The following is a 25657-nucleotide window of genomic DNA, read 5'->3' as shown; positions in this document are numbered from 1 at the left end:
AAAGAATATAAGGAAAAAAAAAAAATCTTATCGTAGGTTTTTGATTGGTACTTTTTTTTTTTCACGAAGACTCTACACGAGGGCGCTGTAGTGCTTTCGCCGTCAGCCTGAAGTTAATCGAAGATGCCGATTGTTACAAAAAAAAAAAAAAAAAAAAGAAAAAAAAACACCATAAACCCAGGCCGGGTTTTTAGTTTAATTGTGAAATATTTAATCGTGCCGCTTAATCTCATAACATTTCGTAAAAAGTTTAATTCATTTGGTAAAATAGAAATATATGAAGATATCTAATAATAATAATAATAATAATAATAACAAATTGTTTAATATTTGTTATATCGAAAGATAGATTAATACGTTAAAATGCCGGCATTTACTTTAAAGATAGTACCAAATAATCGGGACAGATGTCGCTAGTAAACGTAGTTATTTGAGGCGCGGCGCAGTGTGCTTTGCATCACTGAACGAGAAACTCTTTCGAAAAATATCATGCGATATATCCAGTGGGATTTTATGCACTCATGTCACGCATTCACAAATTTAAATAATCTCAACCACAGACCAGGCTAAACTATTGGTGTTTAAAAGAGAAAAGAACAGAAAAAAAAAAAAAAAAAAGGCTAGAAAGAAAAAAATCACAAATATATATACATATATATATACTTTTTCTTTCTTTTTTTTTTCTTTTTTTTTTTTTTTTCTTCTTTTTAAATCGAAAACATTGATCATTATCAAATAGGAAAATTAATTCTATTCTACGAATGGTCATCGTGGCAGTCACGTCCGATTTGTACTGACTTTATTTATAGTGTCTGGTTATTTTTGCATGTGTTTCTTTTAAAACAAGATGCAGCTGTCCGCTGGCTAATAGGCATTCTTGTGTACGTACCTCTGTAAGTTTGTTCGTTAGATAGGCCCAACACTAAATTAAGGCATAAGTAGTTAAAGAGACATCAGTTATAGTACTTCTACATGGACGCATTCGTTCGTGATACGTGGGTGTGTTAATACGTAAAATATATAAATTTTTTTTTATTAATCATTATAAATATTTTATAGTCAATTATTATAATGATCTGGACTTTTATACTGAGTGACAATATATAGCATTTATTTCGGGGACAACGTCGAAGATTTAACATCCAATATTATAATTGTGGTCATCTCTTGATTCAGGCAATACAGGTATAACAAGGATAGTTCAAACTTTATATATATATATATATATGTATATATATTGATATATATATATTGATATATATATATTTATATATATATATATATATATATATATATATATATATAATATGAATATTTATAAAGAATTATCATAAAGAAATATCTATTTGTTAATAGTCCATTTTTTTTTTTTTTTTTTTTTTTCTTCTAATAACAATTATATTCTGCCACTATACGTTACATTGTATTAACTTAATTATCTTGCATCAAGGTTGCATTTAATTATATGATATACTTGATACATTGATACATTATGTCAATCTTATATATTTCCTAAACGAGTAAATGATTTCTTTTTTTATATCTATATTAGATTAACGTTAGATAAAGGATTAAGCTTTAAAAAAAGATATTTCCTATATTCAGATCTTTTTTTCCCATATAAAATGACATTGACTTTCATTGATATAAATAAATCAATTTTACATTTGAATTATATTCCTTTTATCGATTATTATTCTCATTGTTAATTTGTCACATTAAAGTTAAATTGAATTGTTTTTCTGTGTTAAGGAAAAGGCATTAATTGTTTATCAATTTGCTGCTGTTTAAATAAAGAAATAAAAGGGACAAATGGAATCTACTGTAACTGGACGAAGGCGTACTGCCACACGGCATTCTGCTGAGGATCAAGCACTTGATCAAATAGCTAAAGAGGTATGAAAAAATAGTAATAATCTATTTTTTTTTTTTTAATTCTATTAAAATATTATGTTCAATGAATATAGAACAATTCTATAAAACATAGTATTGTAATATTATGTTCTATAGAATTATTATGTTCAATGAGAAAAATGTAAGTTGAAGGAAACCAATTGAATAGCTCTATGATACATAGAATGGCGATACACGTGTACGTTTATGAGTAGCTTATGTCTATCTAAATTTATAATTTCATACCTGGATATAAATTGTTTATTAATATATATATATATATAAAATTAGTATTCCTATATTGTTCTATCCACATTTCTATAAGAAGAAGACGTAAAGTAATACTTTAACCGCTACTAAGTTACATGTTATAAACTGCATAATGATAACAGCTTATCATAAAGATAAGATAGGAATGTCAGGAAAACAGGTAACTTTGTCTACGGAGTTAACGCTAAAAGTGAGTATAACAAAACAACTACTATTATATTTTGTTTTTATTTAAGAAAGAAACAAGAGAAAAGAAATTGTTATTATTAAAATAATTAAAGTTATACGATTATTATATTTCAGACAAGTATTTTATATTTTTGGTATTAAGTATATATTATTTTTTTATTTGCATTGGAAAAAAAAAAAAACATAATATTTGTGTATTTTTATTCATCGCAGAATTTTATAGATGTATAAAGTTTAAAAAACATTTTAATATATCAATATTTTTTTTTTAAATAATTGTATATTCATTGCACACTCATATACATAAACATATATATATATATATGTATGTATGTATGTATGTATGTATGTATGTATGTATATATTAGTACAAGAATTGATTTAATTCTAGTAATGTTAATAATCAATTGAATTTGAAAATATTATTGGTAAAAGGATGGATTTTCTATACATATTTTCAGGCAGAAGCACGATTAGCTGCAAGGAGACAAGCAAGAGCTGAAGCTAGAGAAATCCGAATGCGTGAATTGGAAAGACAACAGAAAGAAGCAGAAGAAAATGCTGATAGAGTTTATGACATGTGTTCAGGTAACTATTATAAAAAAAGAAATTCAAAAAATTATTATATCATATTTCAATGATTTTTTTTTTTTTTTTTTTTTTTTTTTTTTTATATAGATCCTAATAGAGCCATGAGAGTAACTCCAGATCCTGTAAGGACATCACGCTTGCTTACAAATTCTAATAATTTTCAATCCAGCTGTAAATCATCAGAAGATTCATTAGAAGATGTGGGACTTGGTAGAGATCTTAGGGTATGTGATTCATAATTGAGTAATATAACAAGACCATCTTAATTAGAATTAACACTGAGTCATTAAATACTGAAGTGTTATATAATTTATAGTTAGAGCTGAAGGAATTTGAAGAGAAATTCAGAAAAGCAATGATAGCTAATGCCCAATTAGACAATGAAAAATCTTCTTTTGCCTATCAAGTTGATATATTAAAAGATAAATTGGAAGAATTAGAAGAAATGGCAGCCCAATTACGTAGAGAACTTCGAGAGAAGAATCGAGACGCTGAACAATTAAAACGACTTGGTCAAAGATTAAAAGATGATTTAGATTTATGCAGAACACAATTGTTAGAAAGGGATACATTAATTCAGGTATCTTTTAGTTTTAATTAAAAATTTTCTATCATTAAAAATTAAATGAATTTATTAAATAATAATAATAATAATAATAATAATAGTAATAATGATATAATCACTTATCATATAGGAAAATGGATTAGTGATAGTTGAAGATGAAGGAACCGATGAAGAAAATGATGTTGAAAGTGGACCCTGCCATAGAAGAAGAGTATTAGTTAGTAAAGAGTCTGCAGATTTATTGCAGAATGCTGGAAAAGGATCCTTGGGTATATTATTTTAATCTGACATTATTTATATTATAATTGATATAATCAAAAACAAAAATATGTATAAATCGAACGATTTTTTTTTCCTCTCTCTTACAGACGTTCGACTGAGAAAGTTCGCTTCGGAGAAAAAAGAATTAGAAGATCAAATACGACATTTAAGATTGGAATTAGAAGAAACCAAGAATCGCATTAGATCTGAGAGATCCCCGGGTGCAGTATTAGGTTGAAGTTAAATCTGTACATTACATGTGTGATGGAGTGCATACATCTTTTTTTTAATTTTTAATACTCCATAAAATGGTCTTATAAACAAATAGTTACGAAATGTTTTATCTGTCATAACAATTTTCAATTACATCAAATGTTACTTTATACGAGCTGTTTATTGAAACAGGTGGCTTAACGTATTCTGAAGATATTCAACGAGAGGCTAATAAGCTTTTAATCGATTACAAATTCAAGCAGCAGAAAACGGAACAGGATATGTCTACGTTACAAGCCACGGTGGCTAGATTAGAAAGTCAAGTAATACGTTATAAGTCTGCGGCAGAAGCATCTGAGAAAGCGGAAGATGAACTCAAAATTGAAAAGAGAAAATTGCAAAGAGAAGTAATGAAGCCCTGTTTCTTTTTAAATAATCCATTTTAATATATGTGACAATGATACGTATTGATAATTTTATGATATTTTTTTTATAGGTTAGAGAGTTTCAAGGACGCGTTGAAGAGCTCGAAACAGCAAACTCGCATTTACAAAGGCGATTAGATAAACTTAAAAATGCTAAATCCGCTCTTTTTAAAGATCTTTGATGAAATTATTTTTGTTTTCTTTTCTTTTCTTCTTCTTTTTTTTTTTTTTTTTTTGTTGGGATCCGTCAAATCTACTCGATTTTTTTTTCTTTTATGCTATCTATAGACGAAAAGCATTTATTTAATAATTTTTAAAATAACAATATCGCAAAATATATCAAAGTTATTTGACAATTTGATAATAACATTTAACAGAGAGTATGTGTACTGTTATCAGATCTTTTATAATTTAAAGAGCTTTTATCATTTAGAGAATGATACGTATAAAAATATTTATACTAATGAATTTGTACGCAAAGTCATTCTTTGTTTTTATCTGGTCTTTTGGTAATAAGCAGTTTAATGGCAATTTAACAACGAGAAAATGCTTGTTTAGTAATAATATTTTAGGCATTTATAATACTATATTAATTTATAAATAGTTGTGTAAAGACAATTTGTGCATGTACATAACATTGTTATGTTATAACAGCCTATCGGTTTTTACATGGTTCTCTCTATCCATTGACATCAATATTAAAAACGAATTATGTGTTACATATTGACTAATTAAATGATGTCAATGTGTAACATTATAAATATATATAAAACAATAATTCATATAAATTTATTTAAATTGTATAAATTTATATAAATTTATATAATTATATAAATAAGAATTTATATAAATTTTTAATCAATATTTCAATTTTGGAAGCTTCATGCTCACAATCAAAGTGCATACAAATTTAATATTTTGTAGTTTGAAATAAACAGGAAGAAGGAGAAAGAGAGAGAAAAATATTATGATTTTTGCAATTATATAAAGAAGTTAACATATTTTAGTAATTTATGTACTTGGTATAATAAGTATACTTAAATTCTTAAATTTTAAACTATTCTTCTAGTGTAAAATGGAAGTGATCAATTACGAATGTATTTAAAAGAGTTTGAACATTTGAAATTATGAGTTACGTAATTAGTTTTCAATTTTTATTCCTTTGATCCTTTATTTAGTTTTTTTGAAAATTTTCAAATGCATTTTATTATTAAAAACTATCGCGACACACAAGATAGATCATAAATGACAAAAACCACACCGGACTGTCCTTTAGCGAACCATAAAATAATATGCTTGAAAAAAATAAATAAGTATAAATATATCCTTATTGTGCAGAATAGTAATAACAGATGAGAAGATATAAAATTATTGTATACTGCGTTGGAAAAAAAAAAAAGAAAAAAAAAAGAAAAAAAAACCAAAAAAAAACCAAAAAAAGAACAAAAAACATATCCTTGAATATGTTGGTAGTGAAAGTATATTTATGATCGTGTTGCATTTATAACTTGTATCAAAATGATTTCTGAAACATTGTGACTGATATGTGTTTTTCATCCAACGGGGATTGATACGAACTACAAAAATTAGGCGTACAATAGTGTGGTCTTTGTACATTTAGAATAAATTCAAATATATTGTTATAAATGTATGTGATATTCTTTGTGTATTTAACAAAGTTTTGTCCATAATCACATTAATATGACTCATGCGAATATACACAATGTACATACATATTACTTCCAATGTTGTCCTATTATAGAAGTTTACCCGTCATAATATCATTGGTTAAAGAGAATCAAATTATGTTTGAAAAAGTTTTATCTTTGCGCTCTAAATAATGTGTGCCAAAGGGATAAAAAAAAAATGTGTTAACAGTTTGTCGTTTAGAAACACACACATTTTTAATAGTCCATGATATTATTTCAAATGGAAAAAAAAAAAAATAATAATAATAATAATAATAATAATGTTTAATTATTGATTAATAAATTGAAAAAGAAAAATAGAAAATAATATATGTTCTGTCATAATTTTTTAAAGTTTTTTTTTTTTTTTTCTTTATTTTTTTTTCTACTAATTATCTTACTTTAATTTGATCAAATTTTTATTCTTTTTAAATTAAACCAATATATATATATATATACACACATACCTTGCAATGAATAACAAGTCTTTAATTGAAATTAATTGAAAATATTTAGCAGATCTTTATTAAAGACATATAAATGAATATTTTACTTTGTTTTAATCTATTGCAATTTCAATTTATAATAATAAAAATTGAAAAACAATTAAGATGTAATATAATTTTTCTAAAAGCTTACATTTTAATCGTAATAGTTTCTTCGTTGCTCAAAATTGCAATGAAACAATCGTATTCATATATATATTTTTTTTTCCCTAAATTTATTACGAAACCATACTAAAACAATACAAATTTTCAAACTTCTGTTCATAACTTTGGATTAATGTTTGTGTGTATGTATATATATATAATATTTTGGAGATGTGTAAAGACATGCAGCCATTTGCTTGGTAAATAATTGCATATGATTTAACTTTAAAATTCTATATACTATAAGTAAATACCGACTTAGAATCACATTGCGTGGAAGTTGGTGTTAATAAAGATTCATGAGGTAGGATTGACTTTACTCTAAAATCCTGCGTACCAAGATGACTTTCCTTTTTGAAAGTTTCAAGGTTCATAGTTAACATAAGAGGTAGGTGAAATCTCTTTTACTGAAAGTTTCATCCTCTAACATCAGTCAGATTCAGATATAATGTATTATTAAGCATGACTTAAGATCGTACTTTCGGTATATCAAAAATTAAAGTGTAAAACAATTAATTTAAAATAATTACTTAAATTATTACAAACAGGTTTTATCACGAGCTAAAAAAAAACTCTACTCTAAAAATTCTCTTCTAATTCCTGAGATGACATAAGCTTAGCAAAAATTTAAATCTCTCAAACGTTAAATGGAAATGTTAGCGTCTAATAAATATTAATAAAATAATTTTATTTATTAATTATATACTTCCGAGTTCGTATTTTTTACGTTTGTCAAGAGAGTGAATCGAATTTATTTTATATCGATTGTATCTTTACGATCTTTGTAATGTTTCTAAGAATAATCTATTGTTTATATGTTACTAAAGTAAATTAATCGATTTAAATGTAAAACTTGATTATACTAAAATAAAATTACGAATTTAATAGAACTTTAGAAAAGAAAAAAGTGCAAAATTTCTATCTCGATTTTAATAATAAAAATGCTTAAAATATAAAATAATGCTATTTTGACGTTTATTCCTCAGATTATAAAAGTCTCTTTAAGTCCAATGCATCTTAAAAACTATACGATACTTTACGAAATGTAATATCGTTTAATTATAACCTCAAAGTACTCCAAGTGTATTGTACATTATTTAAATAATTATAAAATGTTCATATCTATAAAATGATTAAATACAGAGGTACGGAATGAGTGTATCTCGATGTTTATTCCTCGGAGTACGAAAGGAGACTGACGTGTGATAACTCGTACGTTCCTTTAATTGTTCCTTCTTGTTGACATTGAACGATCGACGTATGACGAAAGAATAATACTCCAAGTCCAATGCGTCTTAAAAACTATACGATACTTTACGAAATGTAATATCGTTTAATTATAACCTCAAAGTACTCCAAGTGTATTGTACATTATTTAAATAATTATAAAATGTTCATATCTATAAGATGATTAAATACAGAGATACGGAATGAGTGTATCTCGATGTTTATTCCTCGAAATACGAAATGAGAAAATTCGATTTATCTCGAAAACGTGGATTTTAGAATAGAATCACCGTTAGCCCGTGAATCTCCAGATGCAGTAATTTCCACGTAATGGGACTTGGATCGGTAATAGTTGCAATATATTAAAATCAAATTATAAATCACAATACAACGCAATTACCGCCAGGCTGCATATTTCAATGTATTTTCAAAATCCATTCAATTTAATTTCCGATTAAATACCACTAAAGTAATAACACTTTGTATTTGCCAGTAATATTTCTACAGGTCAATAGATAAGATATAATTAAATTTAAAGATGATTTTTTTAGAATTCGTAAATTTATGTATTATCATATGTGTTAATTATATTTATTATTCTTTATGCTTTTTTGTTTTTTTTTTTTTAACGTGAAACAAATGCCTATCAATGTCGTATCTAGCATGAATCATTTAACAAGACTCATATTATCATATAAAAAGATATACATATAAGAGATTAAAAAGCATTTACAGTTTATTAAATTATTTACTCTACTCTAAATGAAATCAATTATTTTGTACGCGTAGAGAAATATAACCAAATAAGTTTATAAACCGATACGATAAACGCATGGTGGGGATAATGTTTTCCGCTTATATTCGTAGTTCATATTTTGTCCATACCTGTCGCTGAAGTCACAGACGCTTCGAATAAAAAGTAGTGAATAGCCTTAACGATCCAGTCTTCTTTCGCATTTCGACGAGGAATTATTGTAGCTGTCTCTTTCAAAACGTTCAAGATTAAACAATTAATACTTTTGGTAATTTTAATAATTATTTTAAACGATGTATAATGTACACAGAGTACAATAAACTAATATTTAAACAATAATCTAATTAGTTAAACATTACACAAATCGTAACAGGCATTTAATATAATATTATTTTAATATAATATTTAAATGTAGTTTAGTTTTGATTTTTACGTTGTAGACTACATTTAATATCGACAAAAACAAGTGTTTGACTGATTTTGAGCTTTCTCGATCCAATCTTCTTTTACATTCCGACGAGAAAACATCGCAGCTCTCTTTCTTTCATTCTTTTTCTCTTAACAAACGTCTAAGATCAAAATAATTAATAATTTCGATGATTTTATTGTAATAACCTATTATAGATACATAGTGGAGACTGTTTTTTTTTTTATTGTGCTCGTAGTTCATATTTTATCCATACTTGTCGCTGATGTCGCATACGCTATGGACGATGAACGATAAACATTAATGATATGAATTAATTCAAATGTAGAAATCGATCATATGTAATTATTTACTATATGTATATGTGTGTGCGTGTGTGTGTGTGTATATATGTATATGTATATATATATATATATATCATTCTTTTTTCTTTTATTATTCAATCAATAACAATGACAATACAGGCAAATAGGAGATAGATAATCGTTGATTGGTCTGTTCTTGTGTTGTGAGAACTGTCATCTAGCAGACAAAATAGAAACTACAAATAATGTTATTTGTATATATAATATGTGGTGTTCTTAAAATAAAGTTAATTTAGTCGTTTTAGAAAGAAGTTTGCCATAATGATTTTTTAACGTACATCATTTAGCCATTTAATGGGTTATACCCGTAGCAAATTTAGATAGAAAGAATTTATATTTAACGTTGTGTGTGCGTGTGTTTGTGTTAATTATGGGAAAAACAAAAACTATTAGCAAGGGTTGTCCTAAATGTGAACAACAGGTAATTTAATTTAATATTTTTCTTTTCATATATTAGACGCAATATAAAGGAAGGTATCAAATTTTTTTTTTGTCTAGAGGAATATGATGCTTCTTATATTTCAATTGGAATGGTATTTTTTAATCGGTATAATAAATTTTATAAAACGTATAATAAAATAATTGTTTTATTTATTTATTTATTTATTTTTTTTTTTTTTTTTAAATTAAACTTTTTTATATGAAATCTTAACAATATCCTGAACATAACCTAAATTGATATTTGATATTAATACTACATTTATACTAATCGTAAATGATTGATTACAATCATTTTTATAAAACATATTATTTTTTTTTTTTCTATTGTACACATACGATTAATTTTTATGGATTTCTTTTTTCCTTTTCATTTTTTTTTGTTTCTTTTTTGTTTCTTTTTTTTTCTTTTTTGTTTTTTTTTTTTTTTTTTTTATTTTTTCTCTGAAGTGAATAAAAAGTATACCTCATTATACTGAAATAATATTATTTGTAGCGTTAATTTTTATATTTTTTAGCGTTAATTTAATATTTTTTTTTTCCTCCAGGTACCCGTCGCTTGTAAAGCTTGTCCATGTGGGCATTCATTTTTTAATGCACGACGTAATTCCATCAAAAGTCCTCCTAGTCCTGACAATGGAGTTATGAAAACGAGAAGAACTAATCGCATCAAACGTGAAAAGCCAAATTATTATGATGCTTTAGAATATGATAAACAAACGAAAAAAAGTTCTAAGGTATTTTCTATACACATATATCTATTAATATATTTATCTATAATCATAATATCATAATATTATCATAATAAAAAATTCATACGGTATTTGTTGCAATTTTATGAAACATTAAATTCAATGTTTTACGATGATTAAACTCATTATGTTATTTTAATGATACTAAATGTAAAATTACCTTAATGAGTGATATGATCTATAAGACGTATTTAAAAAAATATTACAGTTTTATTTTTTTTTATTTTTTTTTTCTTTTCTTTTTTTTTTTTTTTTTTTTTAGATAAGACGTGCTGCGGATACCTCCAGTGATATAGATTGTCGTCAATTAAATAAAAAGAAAAAAAGAAAAGGCAAAGGAAAAGGTAAAAATGGTAGTAGTTCTGGATTGGGCGATGACGACGATGAAATGGAAGGAATTAGTGGCTTATCTCCTGAGAAACAGTTAACATGTTCTCTTATTTTACAAGAGCTTAATAATAAAATGAGGGTAGTGGCATGGAAGCCTTCATGAATTTATCTGGGTGGAAGATGTACATATATAATTATGGGATTATAAGATGTGTTTTGATCGTACAAATACTTTCGTCTAAAGATAATAACATTAAATGAATGTCTTCGATGTTTTGAATAACGTCAAACACACATCACAAAGCAATATAATTTAAATTAACAAAGTGAAATATTCTCTATGTATATACATATTTTACAAAGAAATATTTTTCTTGTTTTTTTTTTGTCTTTTTTTTTTTTTTTTTTTTTTTCTTGTTCTTTTCTATCTGTGATTTTTGCTAATAGAATTTCTCTATTTATTCAAACTTTTTTCTACCATTCTTTTAGGTAGATAACACGTTATATTTATATCTCCAAAATCAATAAGACTAATCTAAGACAACTGATAAAAAACACAAAAGAAATAATTATATACAAATGTATATAGATATATGTAATATAAAATGTGAAATTGTGTAAAGGAAAGATCATTGTAATGTAATTATCATGTTTCATTTTGTTATCAATGAAAGATTTTGTACTTTATATATGTGTGTGTATATGTATATATATATATATGCATATATATATACACACACACATGTATAATGTAATTAATGATGTAATATTGTACATTATGTGCGTGTAAATAATATGTAAATAATAAATTGTAAAGGCAAATTGAAATAAAATCACGACGTGATCTGTACGCTCGTATTTTCATAGTGTTCAATATTGAGTTATAATTTTATGTGCGTGTATATATATATATATATATATATATATATATATATATATATATATATAATTTTTCAAGTTAATAATAATAATAATAATAAAAAAAAATAACAACAATAAGTTAGAATAACAAGAACAACAATAATAACAAATATTCGAACTAGATTTGATTGATCATGCAGAACAACACGAAAATTTATTTCAATTCGTCAAATTAATTTTAAATGTATGAAGAAAGTTGTTATTCGATATGACTATCAACAAATTTATAAGAAACAAAAATTGTGTAGCGACAAAAATGCTGCGATTTATTAGTTTTCTAATACACGTTTACTCTCTCTCTTTCTCTCTCTCTCTCTCTCTTTCTCTCTTTCTCTCTTGTTCTCTCTCTCTCTCTCTCTCTCTCTCTCTCTCTCTCTCTCTCTCTCTTCAAAGAATATCACACTCTTGCAAAATATTTTATTCTTTCACATTTGGATCTCCTTGACAATTGTTATTTTCAGTATTATTAACGGGCAGCTTCGTTGGTTTTGATACTTCATTAAATACCAATAGAAGAGGCAAACCTCCCATTACCATACATGTACCCATGCACAGGAAACATACGGTGTAACTTCCAGTTACATCACGTAAATAACCTGAAATTATTTATAAAAAGAAGAATAAACGATTAGGTATTAAAGCGTCATTGTATCATCGCATTGTATCAAAATCCTTCGGCATTATTATCATCATCATCATCATCATCATCATCATCATGAAATTATTGTAATATCAAAATGCGTTACCTGCAAGAGGTGGAATAGAAATTGCTCCAACGCTTTGAAACATTCTGACCAATCCATAAGTTGAAGATATTTTATCAGTTCCATATTGGTCAGCAAGTAGGACGGGAACTAAGAGAAACCAACACCCCAAGCACAATCCGTACATTCCAACGGAACATGCCAAGACATAAAAAGAATGTGCCATTGGAATTGTTAAGACTGCAACACCGGCCCCGACGACGCTAGAAAAAATAAAAAAAGAAAAAAGAAAAACAACCTTATGAATGAATTTCTTTTTAACGCCGTTCTCATTGAACGTAATCTGATTTAAAAGAAAAAAAAAAAAAGGAGAAACAATCAATGAGCGGAGGTACAAAAAAAAAAATAACATTGCCGAGTTTTATAATCCACTCCTAAAGAAAAAAAAAAAAAAAAAAAGAAAAGAAAAAAGGGAAATAACATATTACTTACCTTCCAATGTATCCTTTTCGTCGATCAAAAAGTTGCAAATCAGATAGCCAACCTAATCCAAGTCTACCACATAAATCGAGAGCAGCTGAGATGGCAACTAGGTAGCCAGCTTCTGCTTTCGAATATCCAGCTGCGTGAACGTAAGCTGGCAAATAATATAACATGTATGGACTTCCGGTCGACATTAGACTGACCGAGAAGCACATCATAATAAATTGTGGATTTTTCAATAATGAAAGATCGATGTAACGTGCAACTTTTTGCATTATCGTTTTGGGTTCCTCCGTTGTGGTAGCCATAACATCGTTAGGAGGTATCGGTACAGGACATACGACTGTCGTGGAAGATCTAAGAGATCTCAAAGATGATCTAGCTTTGTAAACGCACGTCGAATCGGTTGATAAATCTTCGACGCTATGCAATATACTTGAGCTTCGTATCTTTGAGATTGGTTTCATCATCAGACCTTCCCCCATAACGTCCTTCTCTTCATCACTGTCTGTTAATTCGACGGCTATTACGCTATTCTGATGGAACAATTCGTTAAGAAGATTATGACGAGTCGTTGGATCATTGACTGATTCAAACAGAAGATCGAGTTTCTGTTGTTTCGTAGCCTCCTGTCTACCATTGCTTTCGTTCTTTTTCTCACCGGACTTTAATCCATCGTCATTAGTTTCAACATCCGGAAGATAATTATTCTCGAGTGGTCTGTACAATGTTGCACTGACGCATACGTGAAGCATACATCCACCCAATAATAATATCGTACCGTGAAAACCAAAATTCTTTACCAATGTCTCGATTAAAAGTGGAAATACAAAGCTACCAGCGGCCGTGCCAGATACGCATATGCCGTTTGCCAGGGCACGATGTTTATCAAAGTATTGAGAAACGATTATGATGCCTGGTGTCGTCGATAATCCACCACCGATGCCTGAAACAAATTGTTTTGGAAGTTCTCATTTTTATTTATCAATTTTTTTTTTCTTTGATAACAAATACACCAGAGTAAAAAAAGAGAGAGAGGGAGAGAAAGAGAGATAAAACAATTCATATTATGATTTTTACTCATCGTGAATCGTCAAATAAATTATTCGAAGTCGATTTATTTAAAGATCACATAAGAATTATCTATTATTTCTCTCTAATCTTTCTTTTTTTTTTTCTCAGAACGCGCAAGTCCATATCAAATGAATTTGGAATTGTTCATGTCAATCAATTCCATCATAAAAAATAATGGTTCTCTAAAATGGATCACGGCTTATAAATGATTTTAGGAAACTCTGAAATATAATAAGTAATACGATAAAAAATAATAATAATAATAATAATAATAATGTCTGAGAAGGCTATTATAAACGCTCGCCCTCATCCGCTTTTTTTATTCTTTAATTACCGTATCCTTCAGATGATAATAATAATAATAATAATAATAATAATAATAATAATAATAATAATAATAGTAATAATAATAAACGATTTATAACTCACCAGTCAAGATACCAAATGTAAAAAAGAGATGTATCAAGCTGGTGGCGAAATAACTAGTCGTAAGTCCTAAAGCACAGAACAATCCACCGATGAAGACGACAGTTCGGCAGCTATACTTTTGACATAGCATGCTCGTTACAGGCGCTGAAAATGAATGATCAATATTAATCATATAGAGAGTATTTGTGTGTGTGTGTGTGTGTGTGTGTTTTTATCGATTGATATTTTTTTATAAATAAAAAAGTACATCAATCTGACGAGAAGGTAAAGATTTTGTTTTAAAAACTTTAACATAGCGCGTGGGTTAGCTTATAAATATGCATTTTTTTTTTATTTTTGTAAGATTCAGGATCAAAGTACCCGCGACGATGTAACAATGAAATATTACATATATTATACATTTGAAAAAAATTTTGTAGAAAAAAAAAGAGAGAGAAAAGAAGTAAGAAAATAGCTTTAAAAATATGTTTAAAAAATTATCAGAAAATTCGAAATATTTCAACTGTTGGCGCGAAAAATAAATCAACCAATAAAATATATACTGTGTGTTTATATAGATATATAAAAAAAAAAATATATATATATATATATATATATATATATATATAGAAGAAATAATAAAAAATAAAAAATAATAAATAAAAGATAATTGGAGAAAGACAATTTGACTTACCCAAGGCGAGACAAAGGCAAGAAAGTATAGCTGGTATCCAAGATGCAACCGATGCTGATGAGTCCTTAAACGTTTCCATGATTTCAACATAGAGGACGCCATAGGATTTGACCAGGCCAGCGACCCAAAATTGGACGAAAAAGGCACCAAATACAATGACCCAACCATATCCACCATCCAACGGTACATAAGTACGATTTCTTGGTTTCCTGATATCTCTCCTTTTAGGTTTCTTCTTTTTCTTGCTCGGCGCTATTTTCGAATTGGTTGTTTTAGAAGAACGTAATTCACGCGATTTCGCTATCAACGGTCTAGCCGTTAGACTCGAAATAGTTAAAAGATTTTCATTATCCTCGTCCTCGATGGTATCCGGTGGACTTTGTAAATGAGGTGGCACGACCGGTGTCGAGGTAGCAGTGGCTTGTACCATCAACGAGGCCGGCCTTTTAGGGGATGGCACGCCATTACTTAAATCAAATACGGGAGCGGAATGAATCGAGAGTAAGGAGCCCAGCTGATTCTGTTGATTCATATTTTCATCGATGACGGCCGTACTGACCATCTCCTGTGACGCTGCTCCTTCTCCTCCTGTACCGCAACTACCCCCGACCGTCGTCGTCGCACGGTCGACCGATCTACACGAATCCTGGAAACTCCATTCCCGTGGCAACGACATTTTTTACTGTCTTCGACGAAACGAGAACCGTAATACATTGGAGTTCCGTATTCTTTCTCTTTATCTCTCTCTCTCTCTCTCTCTCTCTCTCTTTCTCTCTTTCTCTCTTTCTCTCTCTCTCTCTCTCTCTTGCACTCTTTTTTTTTCTTACGCCTTTCTCTTTATTCCTTTTTAGCTTAACTCAAAGAGAAAACTTTTGTCTAATTATCTTTCTTTGTCTTTTTATTTTATACTCTTTCTCACTCTCTCTCTCTCTCTCTCTCTCTCTCACTCTTTCTCTCTCGCACTCTCATTCGTTCTCACTCTTTCTTTCTTTCTCTACATACGTTACCTAACTATCGCTATGTACTTGATCTATGTATTCGTATACGTCATAAGCTCTCTCTCTCTCTCTCTCTCTCTCTCACTCTCTCTCTCTTCCTTCCTCTTTCTCTCTTTCTCCCTTTCTAATTTGTACTCTTTCCTTCTTTCTCTTACATACAATGGAGACAAACGATAAGGAACCTTTTCTTTTTAAAACACACACTCTTCTTCTTCGGTATGTTAATTTCCAATATTCTATGTTGCCTCTTGCCTTGTCTTGCCTTATCTTGCCTTCTTGTCAATCCGGTAGCAATGCCTCTCACCATTTAACTTCTTGTTCTCCACTGTTCCTTCTGTCACGATCAGACGGTTCCTCGGTAAATACGGAATGGAAGGGGTTGCGCACGCACATGAGGTCGCCACGGGGTGGAAACCTACGGGATCGATATGCAGCAGGTACAAAATGATGAAATGACGCACTCTCTCTCTCTCTCTCTTTCTCTCTCTCTCTCTCTCTCTCTCTCTCTCTTCTCCTTCTCTTTCTCACCCCTCCCCCTTCTCTCTCTCTCTCATTCTCTCTCTTTTTCTATTTCTCCCTCTATCTCTTCCTTTCTACCCTCTTCTCCCTCTTTCTTTCTGATCAGAATCACCATGTGTTGAAAAACTTTGTTTATTCCTCTTCATTTCTTTCAATACTTTGAAAACAGTATTTTCTGGATATGCTCATTAATGGACTCGTCAATTTCATCTTTCGGATTTTCCATTTATTTTCTTTCCAGCTGATCTACGAATATGAAAATAATATGCAAATTAATGTACACATATATATATATATATATATATATATATATATATATATATTATAATATGTTAAATATATATACATATATATATATATATATATTTTTGTATCATGATTATTCAAATTCATTTAACATACCTTTTTCATACCATCAATTTCTTCTCTATAATTTCTAATAATTTTGTATGTGATTATAGTTATTGGAGCGTATAATATAGAAATGACAAGAGAAAAAAGAGAGAGAGAGAGAGAGAGAAAGAAAGGAAAAGCAAAGATAAAAGAATAAAAAGAAACAAATAAAGCTCACATGTTACTAACGTATCGACTTTATCATTACGAACTATATGTCTGTTCAGATAATATAAGAATTTGCATTTAAGTGGAACTATTAGACTATTATTATCCAAATATGAAAGACCACGTGGAAACTTGTGGTACCAGTGTTTGTCTATGTTGACGTAATCAATATTTTAGGAAAATGTATATATATGTATATATATATATATATATATATATATGTATATATATATATGATCATTATAGATTATATCTATAAATTTCTATTGTAACATTGCAACATATTAAATGAATACGAGGGGAAGGAAATGTGCGAAGAGAGAACGAATTTGAAAGTTGGTGCCAAAATCTTTGAATTTACGATAGCGGTGGTGAGGGTACGGGTCGGGGTAAAGGGAATGAATCTCTCTCTCTCACGCGCAGCATCCGACTGGATCAATGTATACCAAGAGGAGGTCAGATCTTGGCTCTGCCCTCGTACTTGGGCCATTATAACTTGGGCCGTGCCCAAGTACTCTTCTACCTGTTTAACAAAATTTTTTCTACATTTTTGGTGGGTGAACATATCGAACAACTTCGTACGTCGTTGTCGTCGTCATCGTCGTCGTCATCGTCGTCGTCGTCGTCGTTTAGTTTTGCAACATTTGATTTCATTTTCTTTTTTCTTTCTCTCTTTCTCCCACTCTATCTATCTATTTCTCTCTCTCTCTCCCTCTCTCTCTCTTATCTTTCTTCCGAAAGAGAAAAGAAAAATTCCAAGGATTATAATTATACGTTAAGGTAGGTCAAGATTCGTTTAAAGTGTACGCAAATTCTTACATTTCCTTTAATACGATATAACGTTTCTTAGATATTTCAATTTGTTTATTATTGCAATGGCAAAATCTGGTAAAATGATCGCATTGATTTGTCTTCTGATGCTTTTGGAAGACTACAGTCATGCCGCAAGACCATCCAGTTACAACAGTCCAACTTTATTCATGATCGGTGGTGTCCTTTCAAACAACGAAAGCAAAAATTATTTTGGTGCCACCGTTGATGTGAGCATACATATTTCATTATGACATTAATTATTATATATATATATATATATATATATATATATAATAATTAATTGTTTTACTCTGGAACAGACCTAAATAATTATATTTTAGCATTTGAACTTTGATTCACAATACGTGAACAAGGGTATAACTTATCAACACACTGTCATCGAAATGGATTCCAATCCAATCAGGACAGCTCTAAGCGTTTGTAAATCTCTAATCGCTAAGCAAGTTTACGCAGTAGTTGTGTCTCATCCTTTAACAGGTGATTTGTCACCAGCTGCTGTTTCCTATACCAGCGGTTTTTATCATATACCTGTAATTGGTATATCATCTCGTGATTCAGCATTTTCCGATAAAGTACGTCGATCTTTAGATCATACCTTATTAGGATATATATATATACATATATGTAAAAGTAATTCTTACAGATATATATATATATATTTTATTTCTTTTTTTTCAAAATTATTTTTCAGAATATTCACGTGTCTTTCTTACGTACCGTCCCACCATATTCTCATCAGGCCGATGTGTGGGTCGAATTGTTGAAATATTTTAACTATATGAAGATCATCTTCATACACAGTTCGGACACCGACGGTCGTGCTTTGCTCGGACGTTTCCAAACGACATCACAAAATTTAGAAGATGACGTTGAAATCAAAGTACACGTAGGTCCACTTATCCTTTTCTTTTGTTTATCATGAAACATTTTCTAATATCGAAAATTTTCAATCCTTTAAAAAAAAAAAAAAAAAAAAAAAAAAAAAAAAAAAAAAAAAAAAAAAAAATAAAAATGAACAGGTGGAATCCGTAATAGAATTCGAGCCAGGTCTTGAAAGTTTTATGGAACATTTGATGGATATGAAGAACGCACAAGCCAGAGTCTGTTTGATGTACGCAACGTAAGTGATCTAATTAATCAATTATTATCGTTTGATCGTACGATGTAAATAAAGTTCGAATAAATGATTTAAAATAAGAAAAAAAAAAAGAACAAAACAAAAAATCTTTGCTTAATTTAAAGGAAGACAGATGCAAAAGTTATCTTCAGGGATGCGGCATCATTAAACATGACCGGAGCTGGATACGTTTGGATTGTTACCGAGCAAGCATTGGATGCACCTAACGCACCAGAAGGTCTTCTTGGATTGAAATTAATTAACGCGAGCGCAGAGAAGGCTCACATCAAGGACAGCCTGTCAGTCCTTTTGCGATCGCACACGATAGGCACACCTACATGTATATGCATGAAACTGTATACATAGTTTCACGATTAGGTAAAATCTTCCACTTCACACAATTCGAGATCACCTGGGCTTCCCCAATCTACAAAGAAGAAAGGATTGTGATCGCTGAAATTTTTCTTCGTTCGATTATCTTCAATTTATCATCTTCACTATCCCTTACTCTTTTGTTAGCTTGATAATTTTATTATATATATATTTTTTTTCTTTCATCTTAAATTTATTTATCTTGCACATCGTTTCATTTCTCTCTCTCTCTCTCTCTCTCTCTCTCTCTCTCTCTCTCTCTTTCTCTTTCTCTTTTTGTACGAGTTGCATTCGAGTTGCAAGGTTTTCCAATTTTTTTTTTCCGGAAAAACTGCATATGCATTAAAAAGTTGAAAGTATTGTCTCACTTCTCAACATAGTCATTTTGTACACGTACATATTTTCAGAAATTCGACGCCATGATTGCATGACCGCTGTTAACGATTCTTCGGGGGGGGTCTGTTTCATTCATTGAAAAATAGTTCATGCAAGAGAGCGACACGATTGGAAAATGAGCGATTACACAGAGAATATCTTTCGACGTTGGAAAAAGCTAAAAAAAAAAATCATTAAGTGCAAGATTAGGTGAGTAGAAAGTATGATGAATCATTCGGAAATTATTTTTCAAAGATTTGAAAGACTGTTCTCGTTCGATGAACAGAAGTATTGTCTTGATGGAAGAGTATGTCAATTTTTCACAAATAAGCAAAACAGACCGAGAATCCCTAAAAAAATTCGTTCACAATGATCATGTAATCGTGGCTTGAACGTTATAAAAAAAAAAAAAAAAAAAAATATATGTACGTATACAGGTCGACCATTTATTGATAAGTAACAATAATTTCTGCTTTTTGATGTAAATGATTTCTCAGGGGGAAAAAAAAAGAGAAAAAAAATTTAGAATATCTTAAAACTTGAACGCACCTCGTAACAATATTTCTTTTATTATCACACAGGTATCAACGAGATATGAGGGAGCATCATTCGATAAGGAAACTTTTATGTCTCGATGTTGATTACAGATCAAAGGACTCTCTGATTTCTCTCATGGATGTTACTGCATGGAAACGTTGTCCCGTAGAAATTGTGTTGTGTGCATAAGTATACTAAAAAAAAAAAAAAAAAAAAAAAAGTGGCCTGATTATTGGCCTTCTGATGTCAAGGGTATAACACTTATTTTCCAGATATGCTTTTGTCTCTGCTTTGCGAGAAATGAATGAAACCGAAGAGATCACAAGTGCTCCCAAGGATTGCGGTGATTCCGGATCGATATGGGAAACTGGGAAGAAACTTTTTGAGTACGTGATTATGATATTTTTTTTCTATTTAACCCTTTAGCTGCACATTGGAGTGCACTTAAACGTGTTCCTACAATTCCGCAGTGTTTCGGTGTCCTCAATTATGCATTTATTCCATATCTGTATATGAAGTAACACATTGAAATGCAAATTATATAATATTTGTATTTTGATTAACATATACAAGATTGGATGCCAAAATCAAAATTTTCACGTTTTCCAAGTAATGCAAACGGATTTAAATCCAAGAAAACAAATCAGCCATAATACTGGCTCTCTTAATATTAGCTAGAGGGTTAATATTAAAAAAAAAAAAAAAAAAAAAAAAGAAAAGAAGAAAAAGTGTACGTATATACGATAATGTGAATTTAGTTACATACGTCAACAAGTTTTACCACATGGAGAAACTGGCAGAGTTGCTTTCGACGATAATGGCGATCGTATTTTTGCTGAATACGATATCATTAACATCAATGAGGATAGTCGGCAAGTTTCGGTTGGACAATACTTTTATCCAGCTGTAAGTAGATCCAAAATATTGATATAATTATCATTAAGATTATATATAAAATGAATAAAATCAATATTAGTATTAATATTTGAAATAGAATGGAACAAAAATGAGATTAAGAGTGAACGAGTCTAATATCACGTGGCCTGGGCGTTTAAAAAATAAACCCGAAGGTTTAATGATACCAACGCACTTAAAGGTTTTGACAATTGAAGAGAAACCTTTCGTTTACGTACGTGAAGCAAGCGAAATTGATTGCCTGCCTGATGAAATAGCATGTCCTCATTTCAATGTTACCGATCACGAGAGTAAGCAATTTAATCAAACAATTTGTGCGTGTCTGTTTAATTTAAAAATTAATTAACGATACTAAAAATAAATGAAACCTTTTCTATATAATTTGCAGACTCGAAAATATATTGTTGCAAAGGTTATTGCGTAGATTTGTTGAAAGAATTGTCTAAGACTATCAATTTCACTTATAATCTTGCCTTATCACCGGATGGTCAATTTGGCAGTTATGTTATTAAAAATAGTTCAGGTATGTTTCCTAATAATAATTCTTTAATATATTATAGATATTATAAATACATGCATATAAAATATATAAATTTTTTATATATAATATTTAATATTAAATAAATAAATATTGTATATAATATTATACAGTATATATTATATATGATATATATATATATATATAACATAAAAAATATTTAATTACAGTCGGAGGGAAAAAAGAATGGACAGGACTAATCGGAGAATTGGTGAACGAACGAGCAGATATGATCGTTGCACCATTGACGATTAATCCTGAACGTGCTGAATTCATCGAATTCAGCAAGCCATTCAAATATCAGGGGATAACTATACTAGAAAAAAAGGTATCGGAGAGAGAGAGAAAGGGAGAGAAACATCTAATATCCATTGAATTAATAATTCATTGAATCCTCTTCCACTCATTGAAACCCCTATTGAACCCCATTGAACCCCTCCCCCCATTGTATACTATCCCTCTCCCTCCCCTCCCCCTCCCAAAGAAACGAAAGAAAATAGATGATTAGATCGATATAATTTTGTTTGATTCCAGCCATCCAGGTCGTCAACACTGGTATCTTTCTTACAACCATTCAGTAACACCCTTTGGATCCTGGTGATGGTTTCGGTGCACGTAGTGGCGCTAGTTCTGTACCTCCTCGACCGGTTTTCACCTTTCGGGAGGTTCAAACTAGCTAATACTGACGGCACCGAGGAAGATGCCCTCAATCTCTCGAGTGCCGTTTGGTTTGCATGGGGAGTATTATTGAACAGTGGAATTGGAGAAGGTAAATATGATTCTTTCTTAATATCATAGATAAATACAGTAACTGATATATTAGGATTGGACGATCCCAATATATAAAAAAAAAAAATGTAAAAATGTTGATCAAAAATAAATGATTACTTAGAAAAAATTTTGATGGTTATGTATTTTATTATATTTAGGTACTCCAAGAAGTTTTTCAGCACGAGTATTGGGTATGGTATGGGCAGGATTTGCTATGATCATCGTAGCATCTTATACAGCTAATCTGGCTGCCTTCCTTGTATTGGAACGTCCTAAAACAAAATTGACCGGTATCAATGATGCCCGAGTAAGTAGACGTACTAAATTTTCTTAAAAAAAAAAAAAAAAAAAAAAAAAAAAAAATAAAACAGCAGCACAATCGAAATGCATAATATTTGAAAATTTTGTTTTATAACTATAAAGCTCAGGAATACTATGGAAAATTTAACATGCGCTACGGTTAAGGGATCAGCAGTGGACATGTATTTCAGGCGACAAGTTGAACTCTCTAATATGTATCGAACAATGGAAGCTAACAATTATGATACAGCCGAAGATGCTATACGTGATATAAAAATTGGGTACGCGTATACTTTGTAGAGATCTATCCCATAATAAATTTTCAATTAAACGTCAAGTTAAATGCGTTCAATATAATAAATCCTTTTCGTGTTTTATTTAGGAAATTAATGGCATTCATCTGGGATAGTTCACGTTTGGAATTCGAGGCAGCTCAGGATTGCGAGCTAGTAACTGCTGGTGAATTATTTGGTCGTTCTGGTTACGGAATTGGCCTGCAGAAAGGTTCACCCTGGGCGGATGCCGTGACACTGGCAATTTTAGACTTTCATGAAAGTAATAGCAACGCAATGACATCAAGTATAAGAGTAGATAGATGAAATATGATTTTATCAAAAGCGAAATTTTAACTGAATAAGAAAGAAAGAAACGATGGTATATGATATATCCATCAAATGTAAACTTTGAAACTCCATTGATTGTTTCTAGGTGGTTTTATGGAAAGTCTCGATAATCTTTGGATACTCCAAGGGAATCTACAACAATGCGAACAATTTGAAAAAACTCCGAACACTCTCGGATTGCAAAATATGGCGGGAGTGTTCATAGTGGTCGCGGTCGGTATCTTCGGTGGTATCGGATTGATTATTATCGAGATGGCGTACAAGAGGCATCAAACTAAAAAACAGAAGAAAATGGAACTGGCAAGGCACGCAGCCGATAAATGGAGAGGAACGATCGAGGTAAACAGCGATCGGCGGCCGATTTCGTTGTTTGATATATTTCCATCGTTTCTTCAGAAATGTGTGTTTGTCAGTAATCCTCAGGAAGCGACGACGAGGTAGCTGCGCTGAGGCATGTCCATTTCCCGGGGGACTTCCCTTCGAACCCTAGTAATAATAATTACGTGATAATTAGCGAGTTGCACAACTGACAGTGTGTAGAAATTATTATGAAGAAGTAGTTGTAGGTAAAACTAGTTGCAGATATGTATATTTCATAAAACTATTATTCCTCATCTCGAGGAGACACGATACACGTAGGATCGTCTTGAGAACATAAATAATTAAATAAATAAATAAATGAATAAATAAAAAATAAAACTATAACTGCACGAAGGAGGATAATACGAAAATACAAAATTAAGACGAATGTTGTTACATATCTTCGGACGATCCTAAGTGCACATATATATATACATATATATATATATATATATATTTAACATAATGTTAAATCAATCATATAAAGAAAAGAAAAAGAGAAAAAGAAAAAAAAAGTAAAAGAAAAAAAAGAAAAAAAAGAAAAAAAGAAAAAAGAACAACATTTTCTTTTCGAAAGGGATTTCCTTTGCCCTTAAATACTCCTACAAGATTATTCGTAACCTTCAATTTTATCTATGCAGAAGCGGAAAACACTTCGAGCTTCGATAGCTGCACAACGAAGAATTCAAAGCAATGGCCTGAACGATCCAACGACCGTCAGCTTAGCAGTCGATACGGTCGCCAGATGCACCGTCGCACCACGTAGCCCTGGAAGGGCATGGCCTGGAGATAGTGATATACGTCAACGACCAATGTCACGTTCTGAAGACGTAAGATTATCACCCGCCGTTTACACCGCTGATGTATCTCATCTTGTAGTTTAATTATTATATATATACATACATATATATATATTTATATATATGTGTGTGTGTGTTCACACAAAATAGTTTTTTAATATGTACAACTATTTCATATATACATAGTATTAATGCAGATTACGAACTCTGATGGAATTGTATTAATAGTTACAAATTAGGAGGTCTCGTTCGTTGAATAAAAGAAAATTCTTTGATTGTTATAATTACCTTTCGCTTTCCTTTTTCTTTATATATATATATATATATATATATTTTATTTTTCTTTTTTCTTTTTTGCATTAAACATTTCTATCAATTCATTTTCTTCGCTTTAGAATTTTCCACTTTGTTCTTGGAATCGACATCTTTGAAAAGAGCACATTCCAGGAAATGACTTGTCTTGACTCGGTCGGTAATATATCGACGTAACAAGTTAACAGTGCATACGTTCCATTTGTTTTTTTTTCGAAATGTTCGTTCGTTAAAATTTATGATTGGTTTGATATTATAAAATGAACAATTTATTCTTCAATTTCAATCACGATCGTGTGACTTTTTGTTTATATTATATTAACGATATTCTTGTATCGTAAGAAAATGTGTGTTAATTTAAATTCATTGGTTCTTCGACCGACCGTCGTAGCGCTGCGAATCA

The 25657-nt window shown here is 30.0% G+C and overlaps 4 protein-coding genes across 15 annotated transcripts; 3 read left to right on the top strand and 1 right to left on the bottom strand.

The window, feature by feature from the left end:
- The first annotated feature begins 435 nt into the window (after positions 1 to 435).
- Positions 436 to 6058, top strand: LOC124428001 (leucine-rich repeat flightless-interacting protein 2). Of its 6 annotated transcripts, none has more exons than XM_046971512.1 (10): positions 437 to 881; positions 1060 to 1185; positions 1753 to 1896; positions 2814 to 2940; positions 3031 to 3167; positions 3260 to 3523; positions 3639 to 3777; positions 3877 to 4002; positions 4175 to 4389; positions 4479 to 6058. In XM_046971512.1, exons 3-10 carry the CDS (start codon positions 1813 to 1815, stop codon positions 4587 to 4589), a joined length of 1203 nt encoding a protein of 400 aa, XP_046827468.1. In that variant the 5' UTR covers positions 437 to 881; positions 1060 to 1185; positions 1753 to 1812; the 3' UTR covers positions 4590 to 6058. The 6 variants fall into 6 exon arrangements, with proteins under 6 accessions (XP_046827471.1, XP_046827468.1, XP_046827467.1 ...); XM_046971511.1 differs by having other exon boundaries at positions 437 to 893; XM_046971515.1 differs by having other exon boundaries at positions 436 to 1185; positions 3877 to 3990.
- Positions 6059 to 9622: 3564 nt separating this feature from the next.
- Positions 9623 to 12365, top strand: LOC124428090 (UPF0547 protein C16orf87-like). The gene is made up of 3 exons (XM_046971712.1): positions 9623 to 9939; positions 10505 to 10693; positions 10971 to 12365. The coding sequence occupies exons 1-3, from the start codon at positions 9889 to 9891 to the stop codon at positions 11199 to 11201; spliced, it is 471 nt and encodes a 156-aa protein (XP_046827668.1). The 5' UTR covers positions 9623 to 9888; the 3' UTR covers positions 11202 to 12365.
- Positions 12200 to 16802, bottom strand: LOC124428089 (monocarboxylate transporter 12). Of its 2 annotated transcripts, XM_046971711.1 has the most exons (6): positions 15882 to 16802; positions 15323 to 15789; positions 14650 to 14793; positions 13156 to 14092; positions 12706 to 12926; positions 12200 to 12555 (listed from the first exon to the last, which is right to left on the bottom strand). In XM_046971711.1, exons 1-6 carry the CDS (start codon positions 16034 to 16036, stop codon positions 12377 to 12379), a joined length of 2103 nt encoding a protein of 700 aa, XP_046827667.1. In that variant the 5' UTR covers positions 16037 to 16802; the 3' UTR covers positions 12200 to 12376. The 2 variants fall into 2 exon arrangements, with proteins under 2 accessions (XP_046827667.1, XP_046827666.1); XM_046971710.1 differs by having other exon boundaries at positions 15323 to 16797.
- Positions 16803 to 18124: 1322 nt separating this feature from the next.
- LOC124428082 (glutamate [NMDA] receptor subunit 1) lies at positions 18125 to 25226 on the top strand. Of its 6 annotated transcripts, XR_006943079.1 has the most exons (18): positions 18125 to 18180; positions 18251 to 18440; positions 18555 to 18806; positions 18926 to 19120; positions 19254 to 19354; positions 19477 to 19650; positions 20908 to 21021; positions 21394 to 21541; positions 21630 to 21840; positions 21939 to 22073; positions 22259 to 22416; positions 22623 to 22857; positions 23018 to 23166; positions 23283 to 23440; positions 23542 to 23714; positions 23868 to 24121; positions 24196 to 24271; positions 24784 to 24849. XR_006943079.1 is itself a non-coding variant. In XM_046971692.1 (17 exons), exons 2-17 carry the CDS (start codon positions 18276 to 18278, stop codon positions 25024 to 25026), a joined length of 2859 nt encoding a protein of 952 aa, XP_046827648.1. In that variant the 5' UTR covers positions 18125 to 18180; positions 18251 to 18275; the 3' UTR covers positions 25027 to 25226. The 6 variants fall into 6 exon arrangements, 4 of the variants coding, with proteins under 4 accessions (XP_046827648.1, XP_046827647.1, XP_046827649.1 ...); XR_006943078.1 differs by having other exon boundaries at positions 23868 to 24348; positions 24784 to 24920; XM_046971692.1 differs by lacking the exon at positions 24196 to 24271 and having other exon boundaries at positions 18926 to 19114; positions 24784 to 25226.
- Positions 25227 to 25657: the final 431 nt, after the last annotated feature.

Source organism: Vespa crabro, chromosome 11, assembly GCF_910589235.1.
Source record: "Vespa crabro chromosome 11, iyVesCrab1.2, whole genome shotgun sequence".
Taxonomy (NCBI): domain Eukaryota; kingdom Metazoa; phylum Arthropoda; class Insecta; order Hymenoptera; family Vespidae; genus Vespa; species Vespa crabro.
Note: the sequence above shows the minus strand (reverse complement) of the source record. Positions and strands in the feature narration are given on the sequence as shown.